The sequence below is a fragment of the Strix aluco genome, chromosome 6 (genome assembly GCF_031877795.1).
Source record: "Strix aluco isolate bStrAlu1 chromosome 6, bStrAlu1.hap1, whole genome shotgun sequence".
Lineage (NCBI taxonomy): Eukaryota > Metazoa > Chordata > Aves > Strigiformes > Strigidae > Strix > Strix aluco.
In genome coordinates this window covers 44397726-44424115 of record NC_133936.1, presented here as the reverse complement: position 1 = coordinate 44424115, position 26390 = coordinate 44397726, and the positions used below count along the sequence as shown (strand labels likewise).

General features: G+C 40.6%; 1 protein-coding gene across 9 annotated transcripts in view; it reads right to left on the bottom strand.

Annotated features, from left to right (window-relative positions):
* DIP2A (disco interacting protein 2 homolog A) overlaps positions 1 to 26390 on the bottom strand; it is a 133595-nt gene that overhangs the window by 74875 nt on the left and 32330 nt on the right. For all 9 annotated transcript variants that reach the window (XR_012623881.1, XR_012623880.1, XM_074829953.1 and 6 more), the window contains exon 2: positions 17379 to 17450. Coding sequence is in view for 7 of the 9 variants with exons in the window: in XM_074829953.1 (XP_074686054.1) it covers positions 17379 to 17450 (72 nt within the window). In the remaining 2 variants the exon portion in view is untranslated. The remainder of the gene's footprint in view (positions 1 to 17378; positions 17451 to 26390) is intronic.

Here is a 26390-nt window from a genome sequence, read left to right as displayed (position 1 = left end):
AAGAAGCACTCTTTTCAGTTTGTACTGTTTTAGGACCAGTGAATGATCACCTTCAGAAGTGCAACAGCCACTACATACCGAGTACAACAGCTATAACATTACAATGCAGTTGGAAGGGGGTTTTGTATGAACCTAGCATAAATTTATTACCTTATGTGGCTATTCCGCTTAGTGTTGTGTTTAATAGTAAACTTTCCTCAACATAAGATCTGCTGCACCAAGTTTACCGTGTGTCTACCCCTGTTTACCATACAGGGCTGAGTATATCTTTTCATTTTACTCTTTCCTTCCCTTAAAGAGCTTCTGCTTTCCTACCTGCCCTCAAGTCTTGCTAGAACTAGAAACATTACCAAAATTTTGCTAGAAACAACATTTTCAAAACCCAAATATTTACAGAAAGCAGCTTTCACTGAACTGAAGATGTCACTCAAGAGGAATCTGTGCCAGTTCATTTGCAAGTAAAGCTCTTACTTTAACAAGTAAGAAAGGATTCCAGGTTCCTCTTTCTCTCATGGGGTTTCTGTTCCCCCCTTCTCCCCAAGTATGTGCCAAGAAAGAAACTGGTAATTAATTAAGTGCAGCAATTATAAGAGATTTTTATTAAGACCTTTCACTAAGACATTGTCTTCACATCTGAAGTGTAAATTTTCAAACAGTAATTGGATTAAATATACCAGTTCTACCGGAACTTTCAAATACCCTCTTTAAATATAATATCTTCAGGAAAACTGTTTTATCATCTTCCTGACTGGATCAGTTACTATACATCAACTTTCTTAGGTATCTGTTAAGACCACTAGGTGAACATGCTCCAAAATCCCTTTCCCATCCCCACTTGCAGCTGAGAGTTAAAACCTCTGGATGTTGAGAATGCAACCTTGAGTTAGCCATGCGTTTGGGGAGAGTGCATGTGGGGAAAAAACAAGCCTAAACAGTAGAAAAGGAACATTTAATTAATCACACAGATCTAAGATTTTAGAAATAATCCAACCCCAGAGACATGCTCCTGTCTTTTACAGTTTGCTCTACAGAAGCAACAAACACATTCTCACCTAATGGAGTTTTGCTACTCTCCAAAAGTAAAGCTTTTTAAGTAGACAACAGGCTAAGTTTCCCCAATAGGGGAAATGAGACAGGCCAGTAAAGAACCTGAAGTGTCCTCAACAGCGAGCAGTTGAACATGGAGCAGAGCAAGCACATGATGTTTCAACACTACCCAATATAAAGAGACAACATTCCCTGAAAGACTTCAGCAGAATTCTGTTTCTAAAAGAAAAGCAAATTTAGTCTACCAACTGAATTGATTCAACATATCTGATACCTTAAGAGTGGTGAAAATACTTGAGAATTTTATTTTACACTTAATGTGAACAAGAGTTTTACAAAACCACAAGTCAAGAGTCCAGCGACATTTATTGATCTGGAAATAGTAAAGAGCAACTTCGTATTTCATTAAAAAGATTGAGGCAAATCATCTCCTCAAACCCTGAGCCAAGAACAGAGCAGATACAAACAGATAACACAGTAACGGAAGTGGTGAAAAGGAGAATAGGACAATCAGCTAAACTGGGAGTCTCCTTAAAACAGACTGTTTATGAAATTTTCAGACAACAGTGTATCTGTATTAGGAAGGCGAACATGCCAAACATCAGGTCAGTTTTGTGTGATCTTGTCACAGGGGACCTTGGATGAAGAAGGCAAGAAAAGAACAGGAGATATTTTTGTGTGCGCACCATTTTTTTTCCTCCAAAAGAGGGTTGTTGTAAGTAGAAGAAGAGATTAAGGCTCCACTCATCATTCCTTGCTCTTATCTCTTCCAGTCCTACAGTTCAGTACCCAGCTTTCCAAACCTGTCTCTCTCCTCAGTCACGGTATATTCTCCATTTTGAACTCCTACAGCTCGTATGTAAGGAATTAACTACAGAACCTTGGAATCAGGACTCATCAGACCACAAACAAACCCCTTTCCCACTCTGTGATCCCACGTGCTCAACAAAGTTGGTCAGCGGGATCCGTGATGAATGACATTACTGCAACTGGCACAAGGGTCTAGTCCTTGAATGTACGGGGGAAATAAGATGAAAAATGAGCTAACTGGTATAATCAATCAGCAGACAACAAGCTGCATGTGGAATGCTCCTGAGCCACGTGCAACTTGAGCACTGTTATTTGGCCAGAGCAGTATTTGGGGCAGGAGAAGCGGAGAAGAGAAGGAACCCCAAATAAGCATAAGAGTGCATGAAAGCTTACCAACTCCAAAACCAGAACCCTCTCCTCCTCCAACGTTTATGGAACAGATTTTTGTGAATCAGAGTTAGAGCAGATGTATTGTGATGAAATATATATCAATGAACCTCAGAATTTTCCTTCAAATTAGGATGAGGCACAAAATCAGTGGCACTGTTGGAAACCACAAGTGTGTTCCTTCAGGTTAAGTCTCCCTTTTCACTTTCTCAAAGAAGAAGGTTTCACATCATAGTGCAAAAACACCAAGGATGAATCTGAAAAACATCACTTTTTGGTAAAAAGAGTAAGATATTGCATCTAATTCTTAGGGTACACAAGTATGTACCAGAAAATCCTGTTCCACAAACTTGCTGAACTTATTTATTCTGGTACTGTGCAAATCACTACCTCAGCCTTCAGCAAAAGCAGCTGGATAATTGCGCTAACTCCGCCCATTCACACTGAAAATCTTCACAAAAGTAACATTTTAAGAAGTATACACTGAAGACACTTGATCCACTATCACTGTATTTTGTCCATTTTTAACTTACCCAAAGGTAGCAAGAATGAAAAGTCATCTTAGAAAGGCTGCTTGTTCCAATTAACTGAGCAATTCACTTCTACAGGATGAAATTAAAGTTAATATTTGAACTATAACTGTATTTTTCCATCCTTTAACACTGGAGAATCAAGACTAACACTGACATTTCTAGCAATTCCAATTTTTACAAGCAAAGAATATTTCACTGTAAGAGCACTGAACAGTTGACAGTACAACGAAGACTCTTTGCTAGCATCGCTGGGGAGGATGCCTAACTAAACACATCTGGCACCAGATAGGCAGAGATAAAACTTCCAAAGACATACTTAGCAAAAGCACAAACTATTGTTAGAGGACTCTCCTGGGAACCTACGCGCAGAGCAGTTGCCCTGTTGCCTCTTTCATCTCATCTGCATAAGATGTGATGTCTTAACGTCAAACTCAACTGTTTTTAAAGACTTTCACCAATGTGTCAGCAAACCCTTATTTGTAAGAGCTGTTACACGTTCAAATCTGATTATTTTTGCAAAAAGACTGATCATGAAATTCATCTCCCAAAACAGAAACTCAAAGTAATTTCAGTTCTAAACTAGGTTAATTTATATGAGGTAAGTTGTGCGAGTTTACTAGCTGAACCTTTCAAAAGTATTCTCTTCCAAGTTTTAATGGTAACTTGAAAAGTAAAACTAAAGCAGTTAAAATAGCATGGCATCTCATTTCAGTTTCACTTGCATGGCTACCCAGTTATACACCATGCCTCCAAACATCCGCAGTCTGCAGAAGATGATGTATCACATTAAAGAGCTTTGCAGAGAGCAGAGGGGAAGAGGGAGGCCAAAGAGGAAACACCAGGCTTCTCGTACACCGTTAAACCTCTCTGCAGCTGTTGAACTGGATCTAGAAATAAGAAAGGGACAAAAGATGGCAAGCAGGTTCAAAGCACTAAAAGAAAGGAAAAGGGGTATGACAAGGCAGAAAATAAAACAAGTGTGGGAAACTCCCAGTTTGGCTCTAGGACAACCTTCCGGTCCATCTAGCGCTGCTCTAGGCCCTCTCTGCTGTCTCCTTGGCCCCTGGCACCCTGCTCTGCCCAAAGACCATGGCCAGCCATCCAGCCCTTACTGCCCTGTGCCCCCGGCTCTTCAGCCATCTCCTCCAACCCTGCCCCTGGTTTCCACCACCCCCCCCCGATGGATTCAAGCCCTGTTCATGTTTCTCCATTGTGGTGTTTCCCACCCACACCCACAAAGGGCCCCTACCAAAACGAGGGAGGTTTTCACCAAGGACTGCAGTATTTATTTCCCTCTGCCTTTGCCTGCCCTAAAGGAGAGGGAGCTTCAGGAGTCTCCTAGTTACAGACAGCTGGTCTACAAGAATAGGTAAGGTCTTTCCTGGCAGGTTTTTCAGCCAGTTATTAATGTAGGCAAGGAGCAGGGGCAGGGCCAGGTGTGCTGGAAGTAGCTTCTCCTCCCCCGCCAGTACCGCTTCATACGCCATGGCAGAAAAGATGCACCGTGGTGTAGCACCTTCACATGACCTGGCTGCATGGAACCGCTTGATTTCAACATCACTAGGGTACCTCGAACTCCTCAGAGTCTTCTCAAGCAAAGCTGTGTAGCTGTGCTAATGCATACCTAGCTTAAGTACAGCTCCACAGTAACAGTAATATTCATTCCAGATGTCATTAAATAGAATTTTAGATACAGTTATTTCCCACAGAACTGCAAAGAGAAAAATAAGCAAACTTCTCACAAAAACAACGTGAGATGCTTAAGTTTTACATGAAACACATACAGTGAGTACTGGATCTTTTCATAGAAAACTTAAGGCAGGAGACTAAATGCAAATTATTCCTCAAAAGACTGAAATCTGAGGACTGAGGCCCTCTCTTTACGTTTTGGTCTGAGAAGCCTCACCTCAGTTATTAAGCATCTAGACCTTACTCAGGTCGTAGCTCAATTTTATCATTCTTTGCTGTTATACCACATTCCAGAACATATTACCTAATGCACACATTTTTGTCTTCAAGATCTGAAATGATTTAAGTCAGGGGTTCTCAACCTTTCTTTCACCACGGACCCCCTTTAAATACCTTTTGTAGCCATGGACCAGCAAGACTTAATTCAAGATTTAAAGCACTAGACTGCATCAAATATGTATTTCAATTTTCTCATGAAGGGTCTTCAAATTTGGAGAGACGGGGAAATAAATTAATCTGTTAATGCACACACTCCTATTAAATATCTCTGTTACAGTGATTCCATATGAATTTAAAATAATAGCATCAACACTCTTCCTGCTCAAATGGCCCATTTTATGGTATTTGAATATGCTAATTCCAAATCTGATGCCAATTTTTACATTAAAATTTGATGAAAAGTTTTTACAATTCTTCTCACCTCCCCCCTTGTTGGTCTGTGTTCAGTCACCATATATTTTTGTTCACGGGTCTAGGGCCACCACTTGGAGGAAGAGACTTCAGCCCCGTTGTGGCCCTAAAGAGGGCTGTTGGGTTAAAAATATGTTTTTTAAGGGAAAAAACTCCTAGTTAAAGTGGGTCCCACCAACCATACTAGCCCCAAATATACTAATGCGTCAGGGCAGACCAGGGTGGGGGATAAGCTGAGCTTGAGTATAAGAGGAGCACTGAGGAGAGGAGGCTGTAGGAAAAGGAGGCGCAGTGCTTGCCATGGGCCAGACCAAATGTTTCCGGGCTGGACATTCCCCACCTCTGCTTTAAGCCTTCGCAGATCCCCTGTGACAACACTGTGGTCCCCCCAGGAGTCCACAGACCACAGGTTGAGAACCACTGATCTCTGTGTTCACACCTTCTGGGTCAGTGGAACTGAACAGGGGTCTACCCCATGTAATTTATTACCCAGAATAAGATATGAGAAAACCATGAGTTTAAAAAAATAGTAATAAAAATGGGCATCACATACATGCATTATGCTTAACAATCTTCTACTGTTCTGTAACATTTTCCTCTATTCAAAGAAGTAAACTTCATCTCATAAGTTTCTACTTGGAGAAAAAGAAACAATTTTAAGGGCACTCTTACCTTCCATTAAAGTAAGCATACAACAGCGGCAAAAAATACAAAAGCATAGAAGACACTTGATAAAAATTCAATGAATCCAAATACTAGCCAGCAATTACACTGTCTCAATGAAAATACCAACAGCAAGAGACATGCTTATTTAGACATTATGACTAGACAGGTAAGCAGAACACCTACGTGTCATTAGGTAGAACTTTTATTTCTCAAAATAAGCAGCAATTCAGGAGCTGCTTCACAAGCAGCCCAGCCCTCCTAACGTAAGCGGATTCCTGCCTGTCAGTCAAGCCCAAATTAATATAAATTACCTCAGTGCCACGCAGCACTGGTCTATTCAAAGCAGGCAGTAAAAGAAGCAGAACTTTTTTTCCTATAAATGATAAGAAATTATAAAAGCTATTGTGGACTCTAAGACACCAGAGTAAATTGCACATTCCTTAGAAAAGGAACTGCAGAACAAAGTGCTATAGGGTATGTAAAACTCATCCCATTATAATTGAATGCTAGGCCGAAGGACTCACGAAGAAGTAAAAACAAAAATCACAGCTGCACAGAATGACAGAACAGCCTGAATTGAAAAGGACCCCAAAAGATCACCTGTTCCAACCCTTCGGATGGAATAGAAAGGGCATGCATCCTTATTAGCAGCAGAAATATTCCTCAGAGACTGGAGAAATTTCAAATGACTGCAGTCTTAAACTCAGCTTCCTACACTAGCTGACTATGCCTTAATCCCACTCTAACATGCCTTTCCATTCAGCACAGCTAACAGAATATGCAGTCATCATTCATCAAGTAATTAAAAGTATTATAGTGTAAGAAAGATGCTCTTTTATTTTCAGGACTTCATACGGCCAGTAGACAAAACCATCAGTCATACAAGTCTGCACTGCTAAATTATCTTAAGCACTATTTGATTGTTTGATGCTTTACCTGAGCTCTTACAGAATTAGCAGCAGGGTTTTTCAAGTAAGTTACATAAAACAATGATAATGTAAGAAAAAGAGAAGTATGCATTTATATGCCATCCTCAATCAAAACTAGAGGAGGTTTCACGATCATTTTCCTTAAAACTGAAAATTTGAAAATGATAACATTTTAATTTTGATAGAGCAGAAGTGTTAAGGAAGAAAAAGGGAGGAAAGAACAGAAGAAAGTAATTTTAATTGTGATGGAATCACTCTGACAACAGAGGGAAAATAAAGTTATTCAGTGAGGTGCTTCTCTAGTGCTCACTAAATCCAGTGAAATCATTTACACAGATTGTTCTGTAAAGCAGCACCAGGACACTGACTGTCGTTGCAATCTGATTTACACAGCAGAAGAGGCCATTTGAAAATAACCCTTAACACTGGAAAGATCAGTAAGAAATGAGGATACCAAGAAAATGAGCATCACAAGGCAAGAGGGTGGATGCACAGATTCTCGGGAGCATGCATGGCACAGTTGGCCAAAGGTCCTCAGGCTTCAGATCCAGTTCACCAAAATAGACAGAAACCTCAGGGAGACAAGTTTCATTGACACACCCAAGTAACTGGCCACCGACGAGAAAAAAAGAGGTTCAACAAAGTAATTCAGGGCCATCACAGAGAAATCCTGTTTCTGTATTAGCAGCCCTAATGGAGAGGAAATGTTTCCATGCAAGGTGGCAGCAACCTAATGAAGGGAAATTATTCCATAATGTGTCTGCTTGATAAGATGGCCAGATTTACTTTTGAATTGATACCTCTCCAGGGGCAAAAAAAAAGGGAACTACTGCGTTAGGTGTTTCTACCATGAACCAACTGTCTAGATTTCTGACAGTATCAGAGGGCTGCAACGATGACTTGGCACCTGGGTGTAAAGGTGAAAAGTTCTCACACAGTATCTGAACATGGTCTTGCAAAATACTGGAGATGAACCAGCAGTAATAGTTCATGCGACACCAGTAAGATAAGAAAGAGGTTTCAGAGTTACAACTTGAGCTGTTTAGGACAGGGAAGGGATCTTGCCCCTGTACTCGGCACCGGTAAGGCCGCACCTTGATTACTGGGTTCAGTTTTGGGCCCCTCACTCCAAAAAGGCCATTGAATGACTCGAGCGTGTCCAGAGAAGGGCAACGGAGCTGGTGCAGGGTCTGGAGCACAGGTCTGATGGGGAGCGGCTGAGGGAACTGGGGGGGTTTAGTCTGGAGAAGAGGAGGCTGAGGGGAGACCTCATCACCCTCTACAACTCCCTGAAAGGAGGGTGCAGAGAGGGGGGATGAGCCTCTTTAATCAAGTAATGAGTGATAAGACAAGAGGGAATGGCCTCAACTTGCGCCAGGGAAGGTTTAGACTGGCTCTTAGGAAGTATTTCTGTGCAGAAGGGGTTGTTGGGCGTTGGAATGGGCTGCCCAGGGAGGTGGTGGAGTCCCCATCCCTGGAGGTGTTCAAGAGTCGGGTCGACATAGCGCTGAGGGATCTGGTGTAGTTGGGAACTGCCATTGCTAGGTTAAAGGTTGGACTAGATGATCTTCAAGGTCCTTTCCAACCTAGATGATTCTGTGATTCTGTGAAAGGAAACTGAAAGACCAGCACCTTCATGGTAGCATCATCATTCCTGGTAAAAGCCACAGAATTACATGAAGACATGTGCCTGAGAAAACCGTGATGTCCAGTGAATTGAAACTGATAAGCTTTTAGAAGAACAGGCAACAGCACAGTAAGCAACAGAGCATCTACAAGCGTAAGAAAGCAAAATTAACAGTCATGGCAGACACTACTCCCTAGTTTCATCTCACAAATTAGATGACAGTTTTGTCTTCTGTTTTAAAGAGATCACTTTTGAATGTCTCCTCCCCTTCCATCCAAGCAAATCACGGTTCTCCTTTACAATGCAGTCGTCTTTTCCCTTTCAGCAAAGCTCCCCATTATCTCTGCATCTTTTTCCCCCCCCCTAAACGTCTCCAGGCATCTTTGCTGAAGCTTTATCAAAACTAATGCTCTCCACAGTACTGCCTAGGAGATGACGGAGAAGAGGGACTTGTACTACAGGCAAGAGCCAGAAACACCCACACGGGACCGTCTCCCATTCCAATCTTGTATCTCAACTTCTCCAGAGGGAATTTCACCAGAAATACACTAACACAGGAAGAATGAAGTGGCACCTGCAACACACGTTCAGAGCAAAAGTCCCTCAGCTAATACCCAACAGCAATCTCCCACTCAGCACAACACATCAAATGGAAAGGAACTGGGATTTTATGATTGCTTTCCTTGCTCGGAGAATACTCAAGGAATTGGTCAGGATGTAGTTACTAACTCTAGGTTTAAGCAAAGGGGAAGACTCTAAATGAGCTTAAAAAGTTGGCTGGTACTCCTATCTGGAAGTTTGCTTATGATAAGCCCTTTGTCAAACCTCTCAGCTGTTAAACTAACTTAATTCATACTTGCCATTACCACACCCTTCTGCAAATATTTTGAGGAGTTTTGCAATATGATTCTCGGAGGCAGTCGTCCAGCTTACATAGCCTGGTTTACATTGACGAATAAACTCTTCCCCTGATCTGCTTGCACATAACCCCCCCTTCCCTTTGACTGTGTCTTGAAGCCAAAGTCAGTTTGCTTTCAAGAATAACATGAGAAAGAGGAGTAACACTTTACGTATTTTGGGGGTTTAATGACCCAAACAAAGGAAAGCCATAAGTGATAAATCTGGAGCAGAGGAAACTGCAAACCAAACCATATCAAAGTTTATGCAGAAATACAGTACCTTTTATTAGAACCAGTAACAGTTGGGACAAAGTAGACAAGAAGAGAAAAAGCCCCCTTGATCTCAGACATAATTCCTTTGCCATACAACTCCTGTGCATCCACAGGTACTTCACTTTTACCAGACATACCAGCTAGTAGAACATTTGTCTGCTTACAAAAGCCCCAATGGCAAAATCTCCTTCTATTATATGGCTTGCAAGCAATACTACCACTAATGATACATGTGGTGCTTTAAAATTTCAAACCACCTTTATAAAGCCCTCACTTATAAAGATATTTATGCAGTAGAAAATATCAGCTCTTGGGAACAGACAAATGAGTAAAGGACACTGACTGAACAGCACTTCTGTTTCAGGCCTAAAGAGGTCCTTAGAGATCTATGAAGGAACAAGCTGAAATCACCTGTCCTTATTTTAAAAAAATCTGAAGAAACGTGTTTTAATTAAAAAAATATGATCAGCTTGTTTCCTTTAAGACTATCTCATCTCAATCATTCTCCAAATTAAATATAAGACAGCATTAGTAATAGAACTGAAAGATGTCTCTGTAGGGGTTAATTTGTCTCGGATTAAAACACGATGAAAAATTGGCTTAACTGATGCCGTTGAATGACCATTGGATCTCGTGATACTCAGAGGCAAGGTTTTGCTGTATTAAAAAGAAGCTATATGCTCAGGTTACTTGATATTTATGAAATGCACCATTTAGCATCGCTTTAACTCAATAAAATAACCTGTGCTTTTGCTGCCATACAGGGCTTTAGGGTTTTTTGCATTTTATTTTTTTTTAATCCTGAATATTAGAAATAATATTCTGTTAACGACAATCAATTCAGGGATTTCTCTTCTCACTAGTTACACTCTTACCCTATGAAAAAGTACACTGGAGACATGCAAGTCTCTACATTTAATCCACCACAGGAAAACTCCAGAACAGCAAGCTGAAGTCAGATCTCAAGAAAAGAAATGCAAAGCTTCACATGGTAGCAGCTTTTCCCCCCCCCCTTTTTTTTTTTTCAGTAATACCAGGAACTTGACCTAAACACTGTGGATTTTGTAGGTCATACTTTATGCCAGATTTCACTCAGGTAAGCTTTCTCAAAACTACCACTAATCTAGACCAGTACTTACGGTTGACAAACACACCATGTCCTGTAAATAACAGCTCTCAGAGGAAAATTAAGACTGTGTGTTTTTTCAAGTTTATAAAGCAGAAGCGTATTTTGTTTAGTATTTACATATCTCTCCATTTCTGTTTTCTTTGTATTTGTTATATTGTCACTAACAGATAAGCAGCAGTGGCAGCTGCGCTATGGTTAAAGTATCACCTGTATGTTCTTTCACAATAAATCCATAAAAGTGACAATCTTAAAAATTTATTTGCCCAAGATGACAACAGACATTTGGAACTTTTATGTGAAACCTGACGGCTGAAGAGACGACCAGAGGCAGCAGGGATGAAACTGTAAGTTTTAATTTGGCACTGATTGTTTCTTCTTGTACCAAATTTGTTTCTAACCTCTACCAAAACAGACAGGACATAAGGAAGCTAACAGGAATAGACCATTACGTGCTGTGGCTAATTATAATCACGTAGCTGATACAGAACAAGTCTATGTCATTGAATGATTCAGTGTAGATCCACTACTGACTGCAGAAGTATGGCCTCAAGCTGAAGCAATTACCTTCAAGTCAATAGAGTCTCTTCTGTCATCTCAGGATTAGATGGAAATCAACCAATGCATTTTTTGTGTTTGATTTTAGCTCATTTCTTCTGCTTTGGCTTGGAAGTGTCCTTGAAACTTTAAGATGACCAGGTCCTAGCAGGTTCTTCTGACAAACAATTTCTTTTTTAAGTACTTAAGTACATTTAAATACTTTTAAAAAACACTTATGTTGCCCAAGCCAGAACCTCTGAAATTTTCTTTTCCCAGCAGAGCTCTCCCAGGTTGGTTCTAGCTACCACACCAAGGTCTTCTTGGACTTTCTCAGAGAATAATCTTGGAATTTATTCTTATTGTTCTCACAAATGGCAAAAACAGGGAAAGGAAAGCTTACACACATCTTCTGTTCTTCAGAAACACAGGGCATTCAAGCCCTGATGACCCTAGGGTGCCTTGGCTAGGAAGAGGTCCCCGAGCATAGTGGTCAACCTGCAAATCCAGTACCAGTATGGAAGGTGTGCCTCAGCCAAGTACAGGTGCTCAAGGCACTGCTCTGATTCCACTGGCATTTAACAATTCCTCTACACACCAACAGCTAGACTCAAATGGGAGCATTTGAGTTTTCTCAACTAAAAACATATTTAGACCAGGAAAATCTGACTTCTAAAACATTCAAGATATTTGCCTATCAACAGGCAAATAAAAAATAGTGCTGTATAGCTGCTGTTAGATATATAAAATATATATAGTGCTATATAGCTGTTGTTATATATATTAAATATATATATTTTTATATATATATATATATATTAAAAGCCAAGCTTTTAAAACTACAGAAAATACTCTTTTTTTTTAAGAAACAGCTGGTAGGTAAGCAGGAAATTACTACATCAGGAAAAGATGGTTCCCGGTTAATTCTTATTTAACAAAAGGGAATGCAGACTACCTTCAAGTGACTGACTGGTTGCTGTCAGAACCTCTGAGGTTCGTATTTCATCTTCCCCTTTGGTTAAAATAGTTTTGAAATTGTTTCGAATTTTGAAATCTGAGGTTGCAGAGAGCTGGGGATGAGCCTCTTTAACCAAGTAATGAGCGATAAGACAAGAGGGAATGGCCTCAACTTGTGCCAGGGAAGGTTTAGACTGGCTCTTAGGAAGCATTTCTTTACAGAACAGGTTGTTAGGCATTGGAATGGGCTGCCCAGGGAGGTGGTGGAGTCCCCATCCCTGGAGGGGTTTAAGAGTCGGGTCGACATAGCGCTGAGGGATCTGGTGGAGTTGGGAACTGCCAATGCTAGGTTAACGGTTGGACTGGATGATCTTCAAGGTCCTTTCCAACCTAGATGATTCTGTGATTCTGTGAAATGTTTCAAGTGTCTGGAGTATCAGCAGAATTCACATAATGGCATGGCCACCACTAAAAAGAAATCTACAGTTACCAAAGTATCACATTTGAGTGCAGAACAGAAATTTCATTTATTTCACATTCAACAATCAGCTCATGACATTCCACTTCCTGACATGAATTTTTTAATGCTCCAGCTTCACAGGTAGAAGTTACCTGCTCTCCCAAGCATAGCACTGAGATTGCTTCTAACGAGGCTTTTGGAGTTGCCATCGCCTTTGGTATTGTTTCTCATTCTGAGATATACTCCACATGTGGGAATATAAAGCAATTCTAGAAAGAAACAGTTCCTTTAGCCATCAAAAGTTTCCTGAAATTCAACAGAAAAATGACAATGAAAGTTGGCTACAAAGAAAAAAACGGAGAAGGGAGTACAGTATTTGCTCCCCATCAGGACAGTCCACTCCAGGGTGCAAGTTACCAAATTACACTGTAAACACTGATCATTTTATCATGTTATTTCTGAATCTTTTTACACCCAAGCTCTATCCACATTCAACACACGTTTTTGCAACGTGTCTGATGTCACCCATTACTCAGAAGCTTCACCTAGGAGCATGCCAGGTTGCCTACAGATATATTTTATTATTTCCACAGAGTTTTATCTGAAAGTTGGGTGCAGAGGTTGACTGAGGAAACTGATTACTGTCTGATTACCGTTAAGGCTTGCTATTACTCAACACTTGTTTTTATTTTGCACAGTGCATTTGGTTGGATTACTGAAAGGGAACACGTTTTAGTTAGTATTTCTCCGTAACTACGTAGTTTTACAGTTCCTAAGTGAAATCTAGCATTTCTGCTAACTCTTGATAACTGCAGATTTAGAATTTTAGAACGCAAAACAGAGCCTACAGGAACACAACACCTGAATACTAACATGTTCTACTTAATTTTACTGTTAATTGAAAATATGCTTTGCAGACACTTTTCTTTTCCTATTCAGCAAGCCCTCTGTGGGGTTATTTAACACTGCCTGTATAGTGATTTGGTTCCCCACAGATTCAGCTACACAGTGCAGTAGAAACTTAATCCAACCCATTTTAAGTGGCATTGAAAGAGCCATTCTCATATGATTAGTTTTTACATGGCAGCTGATGAAGTATAACATGAAAAGTTAAACTTCCAGAATTCAAACCTTATGAGTACGTGAGTAGGCTTTAAGACACAAAGATCATACAACTTCTTGATTCATAAATATTTGTTAAAAGAAGATCCCATCAACTGCTCATGTAAGCTTACATAGCACTGAGGGATCTGGTGGAGTTGGGATCTGTCAGTGCTAGGTTAACGGTTGGACTGGATGATCTTCAAGGTCCTTTCCAACCTAGATGATTCTGTGATTCTGTGAAATCTGAACACTATGATTAGAGATACCTGTTTCCAATTTTTAACAAGACAGAAGAATCACTTACCCCAAAATGACAGAAAACCCTGTCCACATTCAAGTCTAAGTTGGAGAACCTACAGCAAATTCCCGGAACGGTCACCCTCTCCTCTCAATTTAAGACATCTCTTTCCACAGTTGCTTCCAAACCTATGCCAGCACTTTCTCCTTCTTTACAAGTACCACATCAACATGCAGTCCTATCTTGAGCTCTCTAATCATTTCACATTTCATAAACTTACAGTAATCAAAACCTTTCATTTCAAACAATATTTTCATTTCTCCTTTTTCTACTTTCCTGCCTCTCACCAGGGATCTACTTCTTACTCAGCTGCCCACTCTACATTTTGTTAAAAACCTTACAAATCAGCAGAACTGTACTATCAGCTAAAGTTTTGTAACAAAACAAGTAGAGCTACGTATTGGTGCACTATGAGGAAGACATCAGGTTTTGTGAAATTCAAGTAAGCGCTGAAGAACATGAGATAAAATTAACTAGTCAGCAGTCTTTACCTGATAGACCAGCAGAGAAAAAATAACAATGCATATACTTGGAATAAAAAATGATGACCAGCTTTAGAAAGTCACAAGTTATTGGTCCTGGGGATGGTCAAATCACAGACTAAGAACTCTTCAAATCTAAAATGCTGGCATCAGTCTGCAAAAACTTGATGGATAATGGGAAACTGAACAAATCCTACCAAAAATGCTACTGAGCAAAGGACGTCACAAAAAAATCCTGTGATCAAATTGTTAACTATCAAAAATTACTGCAGGCTCAAAGCCACTGGGACTCCCACACATTAATCTGAGCCATGCTGAAACTGTGTCAATTAACAAAATTCCAAGCTAGAACTGGGTTAATGGAACATATGTCAGGAAACTGAAATAAGTAGTTGCTTAGAGTTTTAAGCGACCTTCGTCTTTTTGCTAGAGTATCATTCTTTGTGCTCAGAGGCAGACTGTCCGCTCACTCTCTTTTTAACATATTAAAGCTAGATTCCTGTCATCTTAATATAAAGCTAGGCAGAGGTGGTAGACAAATCAGGTAATCCATTATTTCTTAGAAAATGTGGTATCAAGCAAGTAGGACAAACCATAGTATCGCTAATTTTTGACCACTCCTTAAGATGATTAGGGAAAACCTGACTGATGAAGGAGAAATTTTTAAGCAGCTAGAAATCTAAAGAGACCTAAGATTCTTAGTTGAGCCTAATATCAGATCACAGACAAACTAGGAGACTGCTGAATTGCACCACCATCTCCTTAGGGCATTATTGTCCAGGATGTTAAGGTGTTAACCTAGATTATATGAAGTCACTTCTCCTGAATGAAACACTCCTGAACACCTCAAGTTTGAATGGGAAGCTTCAGTGAAAACAATTCTAAAAAAGTGTCATTAACATATTTTTCTTACTCATTTTTTTACTTCCAAAGCTGGCTAACAAGTCAATTCTGTCGTTCCATATACTGCTTCACCTGAGTGAGTTCCTGAATGAGCAGGTTACCTAAATGGGGTATTACAAAACACCTCTGGAAATTATGCAGGTATCACAGCAGGCTTCTAGGGCAGACAACCGAATCGAATCAGTCTTAACACCCCTGGAAACCCTGCACGGGAGCCAGTGTTGCTTCTAAGACCCCAAGAGCTAGAATATGACATGGGGCCAGCAGTATTCATGACGAAAAGGGGAACAAAGGTGTTTTACACTGCATCCTAGCTTTAAAATTTACTTTAAAAGTGTGGAAGACAAAGTGCTGTACTTCCTAAGCTACACTTGAGAGGTCAGAAGTTGAACAATTTGTGCAGCCTTCCAGTTTAAGCGTTTAGAGGGAATAAAAAAAAAAAATAAAATAAAAAAATCACTATCAGTAGAATGGAGAGAAAGGGACAGTAAATCAATGGTCATGAAAGATTAAAACAAGAGACAGGAATCCAAAGACATGACTTTCTAGTAGACAGAGCTCACTGACAGAACACTTCCTCTAACTGTTAATCCTCAGCCAAAATCCATACTTAGCCTGGTCTCTAAATCTTTAACTAAGCTGACTTGGAGGACAGGGTATTTTGAACAGAAAAGTGAGACAGTTCCTTAGAGAAAAACGGTGTAAGGAGGAGAAGCTGTGGCAGATGAAACTAGAGCTTGCTGCTGACTGCAATATTTACCAAAAAAATCCAAACTGCTTCTATTCAAGGAATGAGCCTTTTATACATGAGTTAGGTCCTGAGTGGTCTACAGAGTATTACAAATTTGCTAAGGCAAAAGCTACAGTTGTTCTTAAAAAAAAAAAAAACAACCCACACAACAACAAAGCTGTGCTAGGAAGCTCCATGATGAAGCACCAGATCATGTTCTAACTGTTCAATGCCAAATACACTCCATAAAACTTCTTCTAAAACACCGTAACTCAGCAGTCAGCAGAACTCAGGAGAACAAAACTTTTGTCTGTCTTGCTAGGAAGAGCCACAGGAGTCACTGCATCAAGATTTCAAAAGCAAAAGAGACTATCATCAAGTCCAATTTGCACAAAACTGGCTGGAGATGCCCATTCCTCCTTCAAATCAGTAACTTACCTAAATATCAGAACCAAAAGAGGACAAAAATCAGCATTAATGCCTCTGTTCTCTGATCTGAAAGCATAACACTGACATTGTAAAATAACACCTGTTATTCTTTTTCTCTCATCTGTCTACAGTGTCTCATTATCAGTTCCACTCATCTCAGTTGTCTTTTCATTTCAACTTATCTCAAGCAGAATCTCTCAAGCTGTAGAAGAACTGGCCTAGGGTTATTATACAAGACCAAAGCTCAATGGCAGCACAACAGCTTTAACCCCGAGTGATTTAAGTGTCCTAGTATAAAAATAAATTTTAAAAGTTGGGCATTTAGCTTTTGGCCATTGAAGATATAGTCTGATGATAACTAGCTTAAGAAGTAATAGTTTATTATAAAGTCAGTATTTTGAAGAAACTTGGGGGGAGGGAGGGACACGAACGACACCAAAAAGCACACTAAAGAACGAGAGTGACTACTAGTGAGTGTTTTCATTTAATGAAACTGCCCAAGTGGCTTTCAGGAATAACTTCACTTATTTTTAAAGTTATCTTAAAACCCTGGATGTATCTCTCAAACTAAAGCTTGCTGACAAAAATGTTACCATTTAACGTTTCACATAAAATATTCAAGAAAAACCTTTCAGACCCTTCTCTTGTTCTGCACTTCTCTGTAATAGCCATTTTCCACTACTGGTTAGGTGCCATGTCAATCAAATGCTATTAATTAATCGATTCTATTTAGGGAGAACTTTTCCATTACGTATTTTCACACATTTAGCACAAAAGGTGTAACTTATATGCAGTCTCTTACCTTGAATTAGTGGTATGTACCGTGCTAACAGCTTTGCTCTTTTCTTTTCGTATCCTTTCTGAGTGATGTCTCCTAAAGAAATTAAGAAATAAATTCATATTGTTTTGAACAGATTTTAAATAAGCCTTCTCATTTTTGTGATACCTATGATTAAACTCACAAACTTTGAATCAGTCACATTAGCAACAAAGACCTGGGCATGTCAGAGAAATTCATGGCCATACACATACCACCCACGCAGCACTACCAGTGCACATATGAAAATGAGTGACTTGGAGGTATACAACAGAGGAACAGTGTTTTTATCTGCACCACCTATTTTGAACCTGGTTCTGGAGATATTTACCATAATGCAGAATGCAGCACAAAAGATTTGCAGCGTCGCAGAAGCCAATGAAGCTAACAAGCCTGGCTCTGCACCCTCCTGGGGTATCGGAGATGCTCAAGATACCCGGGCTGGAGAGAACATCCTCTAGCACACCTTTGTAGTGCCTTCCAAACTCTAGACTATGTTGTCTGCTCTGCACTGTGCAGGCATATCAGTTCTCTGCTTTCAAATTCTAGGAGATGACGATCTCCTAGCGCTAGTTTTAATTCCCAGATCTCATCTGATATCCTGTTTTAAACCTATATTGCAGACTCCACTGGTAAAACGGGACGTGTTTTCACATAGACTACAATAAAACTTCTGTAGAAACCCAAAATAAGTTTCTGAGACGTTTCAGAATCTGTACTTTCATGATTCTACCAACAGAACAAGGTGTCTTCACACAAAACCAGTAGCAGGCTTAGAATTAAAACAAAAAACCCAAACTCCACGAAAATTTTACAAGCTTTGTGCATTTTCTAGATCTCAGCATAGAAAACAGTGATCTCAGATAACTTAAAACCACTCCCACCTCCCAAAATTCACACTTGCTTAAAAATGGTGAGATACTCTGACATTCCACTAACAAAGAGGACTTTTATCCCTCCACATCTGGCAAATCACTGAATGCTTTGGTTTGGAAGGAACCTTAAAGATCACCTAGTTCCAACCCCCCACCACAGGCAGGGACACCTTCCACTAGCCCAGGTTGCCCAAAGCCCCGTCCAACCTGGCCTTGAACCCTTCCAGGGAGGGGGCAGCCACAGCTTCTCTGGGCAACCTGTGCCAGGGCCTCACCACCCTCACAGGGAGGAATTTCTTCCTTATATCTAATCTAAATCTGCCCTCTTTCAGTTTAAAACCATTACCCCTCATCCTATCCCTACATACCTCCCTTTCAGTCCTGGGAGGCCACTCTAAGGTCCCCCCAGAGCCTTCTCTTCTCCAGCTGAACCCCCCCAACTCTCTCAGCCTGTCCTCACAGGGGGGTGCTCCAGCCCCCTGAGCATCTTCATGGCCTCCTCTGGCCCTGCTCGAGCAGGTCCATGTTCTTCTGATGTTGGTGCCCCCAGAGCTGGACACAGCACTGCAGGGGGGTCTCAGGAGACCGGAGTAGAGGGGAAGAATCCCCTCCCTCGACCTGCTGGCCACACTGCTCTGGATGCAGCCCAGGACACGGTTGGCTTTCTGGGCTGTGAGCACATGTTGCTGGCTCACAGTCAGTTTTCCATCCACTTATACCCCAAGTCCTCCTTGGGGCTGCTCTCAATCCACTCCTCGCCCAGCCTGTATTTGTGCTTGGGATTGCCCCGACCCATGTGCAGGACCTTGCACTTGGCCTTGAACTCCATGAGGTTTGCCCAGTCCCACCTCCCCAGCCTGTCCAGGTCCCTCTGGATGGCACATCCCTTCCCTCCAGCGTGTCGGCCGCACCACACAGCTTGGTGTTGTTGGAGAACTCGCTGAGGTTGCACTTGATCCCACTGTCCATGTCACCAACAAAGATGTTAAACAGCGCCGGTCCCAGCACCCACCCCTAGGAATGTCACTGCTCTCCACTTGGACATCAAGCAACTCTGAGTGCAACCATCATGTATCACAACAGCATGAAATATAACCAGGATTAAAGACATTAAAAATATATGATGGTATTTTTGAAAACATATTCAAGTAGAAGGTGAATTTTAGAAACGTAGGCAGATAATTATCGTGACTTTAATTCGGACACAAAAGTAAAATTTTTCATTTAGATCTTTGTTTCAAGCACATTCTTCCAGCAACATACTGGTGAATGTGCCTTTCAAAGCAAACTACAGAAAAGAAAAAAAAAAAAAAAGAGCATGAATTACATATATATGGATTAAGTAAAACATCCTACCTCTGGCTATTTGCTTTCTGCCAAACCTGAAACTTTCTCAATCCTATTCACACAAGGAATCAAAAGTTAATGTCTGGAAACCGTAACAGGAGTAAAAAGAAAATACAAATTCTGCGAGTCTTAGCATGGCTGGTGCTTGAATGGATGTAGGCCTTTCATTGACAGAACTCCAAGAATACTACCCCGTGCTACTTCTAAGGCCTCTCTGACATCAGTCATCAGGTGTGCAGTAGGAGCTGACAACATGTCCCAGACCTGGGACTTTGCTAGGTAATTATCTTTATCCTTACCAAAGTTTTCTGCAGGCAACCAGCAGAATCGAGTTATGAGGGCAACCCAGAGAAAGGCAGAGCATGATTTACACGGGATTCATTCCCTTTGGAAATGAGGCTATAAAATTATATATAAGATTATATGTTACTAGTAACAGTCATGTTTAATTGATCCAGACGAGTGGCATGGCTTGGGTATGCAGAAGCAGGAACCCCTTTTCCAATGTCAAGTTTTACACAGTAGAGTTCTTATTCAGTATTTTAAAATGTTTCTCTGGTATTTGCCTTAATACATAAGGGTTGGGTTTGGTTTTTTGTTTAACACTGCCCATAGCAATACGTGCTCTAAACATACTTCCTCAAACATCCACCTCCCTCCTACATCAGAGGACACTGCTAACAGAAACAAAGTCACTTCATTCTACCACCCCCCCGCAATTAAGTGAATATACATCGTTTAAAGTTACTGACTGTATGCCAAAACAAGCAGTGAGATCTTGAAGACGCTGTTCAAAACAAGTAACAAAAAAAAAAAAAGCAAATTCCGGGGTACATGAATCATTGCCAGTATTTCAAACTACAACCAAACAGAATTTATCAGTTTTTACTCATAAACCTGTGTGAATATTTCACATAAAATTTGGACATAAACCAGAAATACTTTGGTTACCATTTTTCTTTAGCAGAAAAAATATATATAGAAATATAATTTATATATATACATATCTGCATGTTATATTATTATATCAAAACAAGAATGAAATCAAAACAAAACACACAAATACCCAAGCAGATTGGTGTGCCTGGGAATAGCTGATCAAAATGACAAATTACACTCTTTAAGTAAGTCATTTCTACAAAGAAAGAAAAAGGAGACCTAAGATGATGTATCATTTTCAGTTATGGAGGGAAAAAAAAACCCACAGACACGAAGCACCAGTAAGAACAGTTAATCTTAAAACATAAGTAATTTGGAAGACTAAAGCAATCTCAGCAGATTATTTAGGTGACAAATGCTGCAGGGAACACAAATTTGCCATACCGTAACTTCAGTGAGGACGGTAATCTTCACAGCTTCATAAATGATTCAGGTAATCCTTAGTGCCTGCCTCTGCCCAGATGAGCTACCTTGCCAGGTATCACCCAGCTGAAGAGATATGCCATGGAAGCAGCAGATCAAAAGATGGGGTTGGAAAGAGAGTCCCATTTAAACCAGAATATCTCAGACTTTGGCATCTCACTGCATTTGGAAATTCTTTGATCTTGCTGGAATGCTGACTTGTATTATTTTCATTGAATCAGGTTAAGAAAAGTCCAAATCAAAAGCATCTCTGTCGACTTTTGCAGCCCCACTGGCAAGTCAGACTTTGCTGCCTAGCAAAGCTTTTCTTTGTTCCTTTCTCAAAAGCTCGGGGATGGACTCCTCCTGACAATTGCTCCCCACCCCCTCAGCCTCAGAGCCTCCTCAGTGGGATTAACCCATCATTTGGGGTTCTTTGTGATCCCTCACCTCTTCCAAAAAGAGCTGCTTAGCCACATCTGGTATGTTGGGGCCACAGCTGCTGTCATTTAGCCTCACTTTCTCCCTAGTTATTAGATTACACAAAAGCAATATGAGGTTCCTCAGTCTCAGCAAACCAGCTGGGAAGCCTGGATAAAGCCAGACACTGGGTCGAGCTTTAGTTCTCTGCCTGGAATATCTGACATACTGTAAAACAAGTTGAGGCTCCAAGAAAATTAATCTAGACAGAGAAGAAAGCATTGGCATTTCTTAAAATCACCTCTAAAAATTATTTCCTTAATTAGTGCACAAAGAATCTGTCATGCAGTTACCTCAAATCTACCCAGGCATGTTTTTATTTCACAATGTTAGCACTAGAGCTAATGCCAAATTAACTAAAAAAAAAAAAAATTACCTACATTTTATTGGGTTTTGATGAATTATTTTTCACTGGCTATCCACTTGCTGGGTTAAAAAATGTCAACTTGCTTATTTTCAATTCTGAAAAGTAGGTGGGAAACACTAAGTGCTTCAATGCTCTTCGGAAAACATAAGAATAAGAAACAAGCACATGCTTTACTGCCTAGATACAGCTGCCATGCTTCATCGCATCACAAAATCCTCACACTGCAAATTCTGACTTTGTAATACCAAGTATTTTATGGTAGCTCTACCCACTGGATAACAATACTTAGAAAAAGCTTTTTTTAAGCTACGAATTGGGCATATGTGAGCTATGTAGCTCATAAATAAATACAGCGTGCCTAACAACATTATTTCCTTGATCACCCAAGGACACCCACAAGTGCAGCAACCTCTCCTCTTCAGTGCATGAGCATCCAGGGCAGAGCACGTCGTCCAGGGCCATTACTGCTCCTCTGCAGCTTTGTATCCCTGCACTGAGGAGTCATTGAAGGCTTCTGTTGGAGAAGGGAAGATGGGCAAGATGCAGGGACTGAACAGCTCATGGAAAGGTGAGCTTGCTATGAAGGGAGTGACTTCTCCAGTCCTTAATCAGTAGTTTGCCCTAAAATTCTCTCTGGGAACAGCTATAATACACACCACACTGCTGGCAATAGGTCTCAAGAGTCCGTTGTGTCAAGGCTCTTCCCAAGATGACTGTGCACACCATAGAGCTGAGGACTGCTCTGTGAGAGCCTAGTACTTGCTAAAGAGAAGGAAATGGCTCCAGGTCACCAATTTGCAGAGGTCAAGAATAGAGACATTTCTAAATGAGGTAACTGTGCATTAAACGTGGATGAAAAGAACAAGATGTATTAGATCTGTAAGATGAAACCTTTAAGGATTCCTCGGTTTGGCCACTGGTGAGCACAGGCACAATCTCAGGTACATTAACTATTGACAAATCACTGCAGAAGCTTTTGCCAGTTCCTTCAGTATGAAGTGAAAGTCAAGGCTGTGAATACTGGCTTCTGCCTGAAGAGGTGGTTCTTGGATGGTTTGAACAGACAGGCAAGTTGCCAGTCTAAAACATAACTCAGAAGTCACCTGTGGAAAAATTGAAAGTAAATCTCCAGTGTTTCTGGGGACAGGTTGTCACTGTATTTGAAGGGTTGGTGGAGTTGGAAGAGTCAGTTCAGCAGTCATAATTTCTAATTCTACCTCTTAAGACATGCTTGGTAAATATTTTTGTTAAGTGAAACAACTCATCAAGCTTTATTTTGCATCATCCTAGAAGTATTATAAAAGGAACACTTCATTGCTACGTGATTCTGACTTACTTCAAAGTCAGAAACAACAAAAAATTGCAAAAGAAATAATTACTCTGACATCTGTGATTTTTGTCCACTACAAAAGCAAAAATAATCAAGGCATTTCTAAGAACTATGATCGTCAACAATAAGGAAAGCCAGTAACACTTGGTGTAACAGCTGGGGAATTAAAAGATCGTGCTGAGGAACATTGAACCATGCAGCCAGCAGAAGAAATGGCTCCCTTTCTCCTGTTATCTGTCCTCCAGAGTAAACAATGTGCCAGTCCTGAGGAAATTGCTGATAATGGAAGCACACAGGAAGAGAAAAGACACCGATAAAAAGGTTGATGACAACAGAACCATCAATGGATGGGTCATCTCCTGTGCTAACAGGGCAAAGCTCTGAAACTAGAGCTATCAGAGCATGAAGACCACAGAGATCATGAGCTTCTGAGTCGTATGGTGCAGTGCATAGCAAGGTAAAGCATTCCTGATACAGCCTCAGAAAGCACCAACGAGAAATCCCAGCCAACATCAACAGCGAAAAAGTTCCTTAAGGATGCTTACTACTCAAAGGCTTGAAACCAATACAGACAAGTAATAGCTAGTAATTGGTGCACCGGATCTGAAATAAGGATGATGAAACCATCTAAACAACAATCCCTATTACAAAATCTCAACTATAGCTCTGCAGTAAGCAGAGACTGGAAAAAAAAAAAAAATCCACGCTCCTGGAAACACATTTATCTTTCCATCAAGATGCATTTACAGAACGTCAGCAGGCTTCAGAAAGTCCTTGCTAATAGTAATCAACATGTAAAACACTGAAAATGGAGAGAGCATGACAGTAGGATAAAGCTGTTTCTTCATCAAGGGGCAGATGCACAGCAGTACCACACGTAGTTCCCGAAATGAATACTGAGTCGGCATGGTAAGTCAGATCTATATTCTCAGTCATACATGGTACATCTCAAGCAATGTCATGCGTCCCTTGTCACCCAGCTTTCGAACTGCAGGGTACGTCATTTGTTACAGCACCCTGGTAACCAATACTGGTTGCTGATACCCTGAGAAAGAGTAGAGTGTGGCACTGAAATACAGCAGGATGGTTGTATTTATGCCTAAACTCGTAGTCACAAACAGGGCCTTGAGGAAGAGGAGGAGGAGAAGCAGCTCTGCTGGGTGCTGAACGCCCTCGTTGGGCAGGGCCATGCATCACAGGGCATCTTCGTGCTGTGGCGTTCAAACGCTGGCAAAAAGGCAAGGTCAGTACCTTACCAAACAGCCATTTGCCTCTTAACACCTGACTCCGAAACAAAGACCAAATCACAAAAATGCCTGCAAGCTTGCCACTTAATTGAAATTAACGTCTCAAAATCAAACGTTAAGAGGGTGTTTCCAAAGTCTAGCATTTGCTTTCCAAGAAGGTAAAACCAGCACAACTGCAACCCCTGATAAAGTGGTTGATGGACGAGCCCCCATGTAGCCAAGCCCGCTGCACCAACAGCAGTGAAGAAGAAATGTTTTGTGAAGCCTTCATTCTGGGACTGATAAACTTGTGGATGAGAGGACTAATCCCAGAGCTGTAAGACTATGATCTCACGTGCATGAGTATTGGCCACACAGATGAGAAGTGCCATGCTACCCAGCAAAGGGGGGAAAGCAAGAGACATCAGGAGGTCCCAATCCCCACTGAGATTAACGGGCAGAGCTGCCAAAGTTGACCAAGGTCTTCCTGGCTTGAAAACAAAAAAAACCCCAAACCAAAACACACACACAAAAAAAAACCCACAGAAAAAAAACCCCACAAAACAACCAAACCACCAGAACTTTACTATTCACATAAAGTTCTGTGGACTTCTCCAGAAGATCATCACACAGCTTACACTCACTGTTTAAATACGCTTAAAGGCGTACCTAGCCAACATTTGGAAAGACACGTTCCCTTCCAGGGCTGCAGACATGTCTCATAAGAACGTGGAATCTGACAGGTGCAGGTAGTTCAGGGTTGAAACCTTGAGGAAAGTCCCTGAAGATGAACCAAATATCAAAACACAAATCCTTGAAGAGGTAGTAGAAATATTGGAAAGGAAGGGGGAAGGTTGAGAAAAACTTGCAGAAATTAAACACTCTTAAGAAAACTGGAAGTGGTTTAGGGACATATTTTCTCCATTTACACACCCATGAGCTTCAAGCTGGGCTGCATACAGGTGAGCCATGAACAGATTCTGCCGAGTGACAGTTCACAATCATTAACTCTCAAGTTTTAATCACCACTTAAATCTAAAAACCAGAACAACTCTCCCAAACCTACTACTACTTCCCATTACAAGCCTTGGTTACCTGCTACACATTTTTCTCCCACACTTTTTTGTATAAATCAGGCAAAAACCAAACTGATCAACAGATGATAAAGGAACTAAAAGATGAAAATCATTATTTGCAATTAAAGTGTTTTGGACCTCCAAACTATGCAGAAGCCAACATTTGCTGCCACCCATGAGATACAGTCTCTGGTAGGTCTGTGCTGTTCAAATCCAATAATCAAAGTGTTGGGTGGGGAGAAAAAAAATCTTCCATAACTATAATTTACCAATATCTGGAAATTGGTGCACTTATTAAACAAACTGGTTCCAGACTGGATCCACATCAGCACAACTCTTCTGTAAACCATGCTGAGTTTTTTTCCTCCTTTTTCTGACAGCTGAGGAACCACCATTTTTTCCTGGGCAAAACAGAATTTTAGCACTGGATTCTTTCCCTAATAGCTTAATTCTAACTCAACAGTGCCTTGATAAACCAGCAGGACATCTCACAACGGTCTGTAAATATATTAAGTAATCTTGGTTCTACATTTTTAGCTACTCATATTTTTCCCATTTCAATCTTAACCTTTGATTCTTCTCCTAAAATTTTATTACTAGCTGTATATCTATCATTACTGAACTTTATACTGAAAGAAGTGACTGCATACATATTAGTGATACTGCTAAACTCAGTGGTTTGGAGGGGTTTTTTGGTTAAGAGTGGTAAGTACATCTGTTTCCAATTGTTCACTCTTCTATAAAACTCATGCTTCGCAATCACAGCTATAAAGAAGCACTTTTAACTTGTCATGTAACTTGAAGTCCATTCTGGCACGCAATTTCTAGTAAAAGTCCCATTTTTTTTTTTCTCCTCTATACAACATTATCTTCATTCCAAGGCTCATTCTATAGCACAGTATTTCAGTCACAGCTAAGTTGATGTTCATGTTGTCTTTGAAAAGCATAGAAAATT